This window comes from Primulina huaijiensis, chromosome 1, assembly GCF_012295235.1.
Source record: "Primulina huaijiensis isolate GDHJ02 chromosome 1, ASM1229523v2, whole genome shotgun sequence".
NCBI classification, from domain to species: Eukaryota; Viridiplantae; Streptophyta; class Magnoliopsida; order Lamiales; family Gesneriaceae; genus Primulina; species Primulina huaijiensis.
Window position 1 is genome coordinate 726107 of NC_133306.1, and position 7918 is coordinate 734024.

Consider the following 7918-nt stretch of genomic DNA (forward strand, 5'->3'; position numbering starts at 1 on the left):
TAGTCGAAACATCAAGCAGCGTCGCGTCTCGGTCAATCTATCTTCCTTCTCATCAAAATTCAAAACCCAAAGAAAGAAAGTTATTCGTGTGATCTCATAAAACAGTTGGCTATGATAGAGCATGAAAAATTTTCGATTTTAATACTACCTGTATACGTAGATAATTTTCTTCGTTGCCCAATAATTGGAATAAAGTGAAGATATGAATATCAACCATATCAGAGCTCGCATCCTGAGAAGCTTCGATCAACGGGTGCCTCCTTCGTTGTATATCCAACCAAGCACTCCCCAATTGGCAGCTTCCCTTGCCTTGTACTTAGGTCCAATAGATTGGGCTATTCCCATATAGGACCAGTAGCTTCTTGCCGTCCAGTGCATGTTCTAAGCCCATCGACATTTCTTTGGAAATGCGTGCTACAGCCGCAAGTGCCCGCGTTCAGCTCAGTTGAATATGCATGTTTATTTAAATTATCTTAAGCTAGAATTCACGTTTTGGTTACACTCAACGGATTGTTTGCAGAGGTACCCAAGCACACATCTGATAATAAAGCATTCTTGGAAACATCTGTTTTTCCTTGTCAAAATATCAATGAAACTGACGTAATTCCAACTTTAAGTTTTTAGTAACAGAATTTCCATCACATTGAAGCGTTAATTGTTTTTCTTTATTAACGTACATTTTTCTACAAGTATGCTCAACAAGTAGAATTGATACCTTGGTCAAACTACTGATCAGAAAAGATGCATTGGTTTTCCTTTTGAACCAAGTGAACCATCTTTGTTTCCACAAAGTGGTAGGTGCCAAAATTACCATTCTTGAACTCAGAAGAATTGTATAGGATCTTGAACCCGATTCGACGTATTTTTGCCAGTACAGTGATCTTAAACTTCTCTCTTCATCAAGCTTTTAGCATGTCTTTCCAGACTTCCAGTAGCAGTATGGGATAGGATTAGAAGGGAGCCTGCAGCAGTGTCATCATTTAATCTGGTGACATAGGAGGATAGATCATTCTGATTCTCGACAAAATCTTTGTATAATCCAGGCAATTTATACCATCGGGCACAAACTTCTCACCTCAATTATAGAGCATTAGAGTCACAAGGGAAGAAGGAAGAGTTACCTCTGTCAATGAACCAGTAAAAAGGATTTCATTTGCATTTATTTAACGAGCAATTCTTTCCCTGGTTAGTACAGGTGAAAGTAAACAAAAATGAGCTATGCAATTCATCATTATACAAGGAATAACTTGTGTTGACTAAATTAAGACAAACCTCATATCTCATCTCCTTTTCACAATAGCCAGCTCCGGATGACACCATTAGTGATCGGAAATCTAAATAAATGTCAATCAGGAATACAACCACCAACAAAGCTTGGTGTCCCGTGCTAAAATAGGTGCAGGCCCACAATGAATCGGCGAGAATAGCATTTAATTCAAGATTAAGAGCAATCATATCAACTAAGTGATGAATAATGCAACATAGGAATATCAAAATACCGAAGGTTCAAATCATGAAAATTTTATGAAGTCCAGAAACAGTATATTCATTGTTATTGAAATTCCATATACCCGATATGACACTGGCAAATATCGGATATCACAAGTGAAGAAACAAAGGGAACTAATAAACAAGGCGGGAACTGGGTTTGGTTGTAGTCGAGTTGGGGAGAAAATTGAAATTGAAATCAACCGGAATATGGAACAGAGGCCAGACAATCTAACTACACAAACACAAAGACAAAAACCATATAAGCTTAAAAATAAACCATCAATACATTGATGTTTTCATTATTATGCAAAAAAAATATGGGAGAATCATTCACAAAAACTTTGCAGTTACGAAAATAATAAAACTTTTGTTGACTTGAATTAAGGTTGCTCACATGCATAATGACTGAACCAATACTCGAAGATGGCTTGAAGCACATACATGGATGCCAAGTTTTATATGAAACAATAGAAGCCTCCCAAAAAATGAAACAAAACAAGTACGAAACAGGTTTTTAAACTGATGCAACAATTGATTTTTCATCACCAATGGCCATGAACGACCAAGTACCACCTGAAATACTGTAGAACTGTAAAACCACACGGAATCATCAACTTTTAGTGTTATTCTTTACTAGGATGTTGTTAAACTTTATACTCAGGTTCCTTCCGCCAAAATTGCTTAGTCAAATAAATTAAAAAAAAAAACAGTAAAATAGAACGATTGCTTATTCATAACTTGCTAATTCATTACCCTCCATCTTGGAATTTACAGGGTTTAAAAGAGAGTTTGTGAAGAGGGTTGGTGGGTCTCTCACAAAGAAGCTCTCAGAGTTACTTTCTATAGCGCGGGGACACTTACTAGGGGAATCATTGGGCGAGTGGGTAAAGGGAAGTTCAAACAGATGATCCCCCCATATATCATAAGTAAATTTTTCCTCAAGACCTGCCTTCTCCTCTACACTGATCTCTTTCTTGAACAAGGTCTTCTCTTCGTGCTCACCAGATTTCTGGTTTTGAAGTTTGGATCCAGGTGCCCGGGCATGAGGAGCAATTCTCGATGTTGAAGCCAAATATGGAGACTGACATGCCCAGGTTGGGGCAGCTCTCCAAGCACTAGGAAACGTTGCAGAAGGCAATAGAACAGCCCTGGAAGCCACATTCCTAGTCAAACTCGGCCTTTCTAGAGGGGAGCAGCCCAGATTTTTGTTCCCGCATTTTGAAGAAACCTCAATTTCCAGAAGATTGACCATAGAGGGAGTATCAGAGATTTCTTCATCATCACATTTCTGGTCAGGTGTCTGAGAAAATGGGTTTCTATTCTCCACAAATTGTTCCCCATCAGGAGACACTAGACAGGATCGTTTAGGAATTATGGATGAAACAGGAGACAAAGGAGATGAAGGGGTAGAATTGCCACTCTGACTGCTTGATAACTCAAAAAGTCCGATAGTAGAACTCTTTTTCTTTTTCCGCCTCCTTACCTTTTCTTTCGCAATGATAACCCTCAGGTTTCTTGAGTCAGTTGCATCTTGCGCATCAGAATTCACAACACATAAAGATTTTGACAGTCCTGACGCTAATCTGAACTCTGGTTGAGCACCCAACAGAGTGTTATTTTTCATCTGATATTTTGCAGCAGGATCATCATGCCCTTTGCCAGAGATATTACAATCAAGAGATTTACCAGAAGATTCCAAGGTCAATGCTTCCTCTTTTTCAAATGATCGTTCTACGACATTCATAGTGGAAGAGGATTTTTTTCCACTTTTAATTTCATGAGAAAAAAAGGCAGTAAAACAGGGAAGAAGGAGACTGACCAGCAAAAACGACAAGGTGGCAGCAACAAGGACCACAACCACAGCTTTCTTGACAAGTATCCAGAACATCGATCTTTTGCAGAAGTCCATCATGTACATTGGTAAACTTGCTTTCATAGGTATCACAAGAATCCCAGTAGCCAAAACCAGCTCAAGGTTCCTCTGTATTCTGGCCGAGGAAAAATCAGTCTGGTAAGATAGTTGAAGCATCATAGATTCTCCAGGTTGAAGAGAAAAACCTTTACAATTACGTACTCTAAACCCATCCAAACCACATTTTGAACCTGAAACATCAATTCGTATAACCTCCATAGAAAGATCACCCGAGTTCTTGGCATAGACCTCTTTTGTCAGGGGCTGGTAGCAGGAAGAACTTTTCTCCGTAGAGGCAAAAGACGAAAAATTTAGTTTAGTTGGCAATTTTAGTTTAAATTCTAAACCTTGCACAGGTTCAGATTCCTCCAGCAACACCATTGAGAGTGAACCTCCAAATCCTTGCAGCGAAATCCACTCTACACCAGAGAGATTGTTTCTAACCAAAGCTGAACTTCTCCACTCACATCGATTGGACGGTTGAAAAAGAATTGGACCAAAAAATGCACTACCATGAGGATGAATAAGCGCCTCAGTTATTGCATTGTCTGCCAACGAGAACCCATACCTTATTGGTGAAGATAATTTATCGCTCAGAAAAGTCTTAGATGAAGAAGGTATTAAAAGCAACTCCGATGTCCTGCACTTATCAATGACTTCCCCAGAATTTAAAATAAGTTGCATAGCAATTGGTTGTTGGCTCGGGTTTTTAACAGCAATCCACTGGGAGCAATAATTTCCAACATGAACCATTGGAAATAGTAATTCATTATCATCAAGAACAGACATAAAATTTGCAGTGGCTTGCAATTTCCAATTCCTCAGAACAAATTCTTCCGCTTCACTTGAATACATGGCCTTCAAATAATTATTAGCACAATTCAAGGTTACTCACAAAACAACTTGAAATAAGTTTTATTAAACTCGAAAGATCATTGAAGCAACAAAACAAGTGATATTTTCAGTACATATTATTAATTAAAACCAGAAAAAAGGCATAAAGCACAAAAAAGATATTGTCGCGACTCGCGAACATGCAGGTATCGCATTTTGGAACTAAATCGCAGCAGTTTTTTTCTGGCCATCACAGTGGTGTGGTCGACTAAGTAATGTGGTATGTTAAAAGCCTGAACCTTTGCATTATTTAAGAGACCAGATCCAGCAATCTGTTCTCTCTGCTTCAAGTATTGAAATCTGGACATCATTATGATTTGCAGAACGACACTGAATTGCAATTCAATACCTCATGAAATGTGGTACGCCAAGGGTAAGCAATCATGTTTTTTCGATTTTTTAGTTCATCAAAAGTATAAATGTATGTTTTTGCTCCATTAAGGTAGAACACATGCAACTACCAACCATAGCCAGCGAACAAGAAAAGTTCAGGCACTCAATGAAGCAACAAGAGACCAAAATACCAATTCAAAGATTAAAGAAGAGTCATGGAAAAATCACACGCTAATCCAAGAAATTTGTTTCAAGGAACAAACAAGAGGCAGAATCTCTTTACCTTAGTCTCAGAAGGTGTCTGAATGCTGCTTCTGTAAGATGTTTGTCCTCCTTTGATATAAACAATATTGTTGATTTTTTGTGCATATCCCACAGAAGAATCTAACTCCTTATCTTTGGAGCAGATATTGATTACATCTATGCAAGGTATTTCTATCTGAGAAATTCTAGAGTCATTTATCCATACAATTAATTTGCAGTCCAAGTCTGCTCGGGGTGTTCCTATATGAGTGTAATTGAGAATAGCCACTTGTGTGGTGGACCGAGGAAAAAGTAAGAGTCCTTCAACTGACTTGATTTCAAAAGTATTTGTACCATCTCCGGCTTCGCTGACCTTGATCGCATTCAATAGATATGGATGATTGTTTCTCACTGCCAGGGCAAAGGTACTAGATCCATTTGATCTGCATGGAACTAAGGTCTCTAGAAAAACAGAAACATTGCCTGTATCCATAGCTGAGTGTGGACTCAGTTCCACATCAAGGGGTATCATAAGAGTATCAATCCTATTTGTAGATGATCTCAACAACAAACAGAAAGCACCACCAACTTTTCCTTCAAAACGTTGTGAAAAGTCTAATTCCATGACAGCCTCGGTTTTTTGAGGAGCAATCTCCCAATTCTTGCGTGGCCTCATGGAAATGTGTGGTGAGCCAACTACGCCACTTTCCACATCCAACCAATCTTTAGCACTCAATATATTGTAGTCACTTGTATCCTCCACAGTGTGAATGCGGCAAACAGCTTTTGATGAACCTGAAGTATTTCCCGAAGAAACAGATATCCAAGCATTTATCTCCTCCACATAGAGAGTTTCATTGAAAGGATTAAACAAAGACAGATTCTTTCTCCACCTTCCAATGGAGGAAACATTAAGATCAATCAAAGGCTTTATCAAATAAGGTGACTCAACAGCAAAGCCTTTAGCATGAACAAGGAAACCACCAATACTTGTCTGTAAAACCAGTTGGGATGATGATAATCCCAACTTTGTGGGGAAAAAAATAAAGCATATTGACGCAACCTCCCCTGGGGCCAATAATGTTTCACTAAAATTGCAAGGATAAAAATGCAAGTTGCTACTATAAGGGTGATAGATACTTAAATTTCTGTCATCATCTATATTCTTCACTGTTAAAAACGCTAAGGAAGGATGATACATATTCTTACGTCCCCAATCCAGCAGCGAAGGATTTATTTCCACAGGAGGGGTAGACAAGTCATCCAAAGAGTCATATTTCACAGTATCAACATTTTTCCCTGATTTTGATATGAGAGTTTTATAGTCAGATGATGGCCTTGTGCAAGAGGAAATTTCTGTTTGTCGTTCAAAACCATCTTCCTGCTGCAAAGAACACAAAATGGTTCTCCCATCCGATAACTGGAAGATATTACGGTCAAGTGACCTACTTATGCTGCTACCTACTTGCTTCAGTCCACAGGAAAAATCCCCAGAATCATCTAACACTTCTAATTTAGAATCAATTTCATCAAACAAAACCCCAGACAACGTTGACGGGAAACAGAAAGAATTCAAAGGCAGGCATATGTTTTCAAGACCACGTTGCTGCACAGCACTACTCAAAACCATTTCTGAACTATTATAACCACCAAATACATCAGGATAGCTTGTATCGAAATTGGCTCCATAGGACCTACACGTCTCAGTATCCAACTGATTTGACGCTTCGGTTACAGGGTAACGCTTGCAAGTTACAAGAGCCAACACAGAACACAACAGAACCACCGCACAGCATAGATTCTTGGCAAAGTGAACCACGTTCCTGGATAGAAAATCGTTATTAAAATGTCCATTTGAAGAAATCCTCAATGATTTAAACAATGGAAACGAAAAATAAAAATAAACGAAGTTAGGAGGAAAAGAAATTCAGGGAGGTTTTTTCAAGAAAATCGTCTCAGAAGGAAGACAGAACTTGTAAGGTTACTAACTCGTTTATGAACTAAAAGACTATGGCCAAAAACTTTCAATGACTAACAACAAATATTCATATTTTCGCGAGATACCAAACAAACCCATCACCAAAAAAACAAGAGTTCTTCGAACGAAAGGCAGTAATAGAAGAAAAACTTCAGATTTTCAAAAAAAAAACAAAAATTCATAACCTCGAAGCGAGATACCAAACAAACCCATCATTATTAATCTGGCTTTGACTAGATTGGTTAGAATCTCAACAAATTAATAAATACTCCCCAAAAAAGAATAAACCAAAAATTATAACCTCGAAGCGAAACCAATCACACGTCACTTTAGCTACAGCATAACATCAGGAGTTCAGGACAATCAACCCAATGACACGGTTGGAAAGCTATACTTTGTTCACAAGACCCGCAAAGTCTCACCTTTAAACACCAGCTCCAAAAAAACATTTTTGACTTTAAAAAATCAAACTTCACGCAGGATTAAAAACAAACGCTCTTAACGGTCTGATTATCAAAGATATTCCCAGAAAACAGCGAAAGAAAAAAGCCAGCACAAAACAGAAAAAAGAAAAACAAAAATGAATGAGTTTACCGGAGGCATAACATGGAGAAGAGCCTCAGTATGAGACCTTCGATAATTAGGGTTTGAGACACCATTCTCAAAGCAAGGCTACACCATCTATACGATAATCAAAAAACATATATCAAAACTCCAAGAATTTGAACTTTAGGCCTCTTCATATTCAGCTCAAAAAAAAAAAAAAAGTGGGTGCTGATGAAACCGGGGTGAATGGCTTGATGAACTTGAAAATAATATAACAATAAAACAAACCCCACATCTTCTGAATTTATTCTTTTTTACCCCACATCTTCTGAATTTATTCTTTTTTGCCCCTTCAGTTTTGGTTATTACGAGGCAAGGTACATTGAAGGGAAGTACAAGGCTATGATAATGACAGTGTATTCTCAAATGTACATAGTTTTTGCCGAGTCTATTCATTTATGGACTAATTTCAAAGTTCACGTGGACTCCGATCGAAGATTAATTACTATATAGATATTTTA

The 7918-nt window shown here is 38.1% G+C and overlaps 1 protein-coding gene across 3 annotated transcripts; it reads right to left on the bottom strand.

Annotated features, from left to right (window-relative positions):
• Positions 1-560: 560 nt before the first annotated feature.
• On the bottom strand, positions 561-7653 carry LOC140974127 (uncharacterized). 3 transcript variants are annotated; one of them, XR_012174735.1, is made up of 5 exons: positions 7446-7653; positions 4914-6696; positions 2353-4261; positions 1273-1387; positions 563-1182 (listed from the first exon to the last, which is right to left on the bottom strand). XR_012174735.1 is itself a non-coding variant. In XM_073437399.1 (4 exons), the coding sequence occupies exons 1-4, from the start codon at positions 7508-7510 to the stop codon at positions 1350-1352; spliced, it is 3795 nt and encodes a 1264-aa protein (XP_073293500.1). In that variant the 5' UTR covers positions 7511-7653; the 3' UTR covers positions 561-1349. The 3 variants fall into 3 exon arrangements, 2 of the variants coding, with proteins under 2 accessions (XP_073293500.1, XP_073293492.1); XM_073437399.1 differs by having other exon boundaries at positions 561-1387; XM_073437391.1 differs by lacking the exons at positions 563-1182; positions 1273-1387 and having other exon boundaries at positions 2202-4261.
• Positions 7654-7918: the final 265 nt, after the last annotated feature.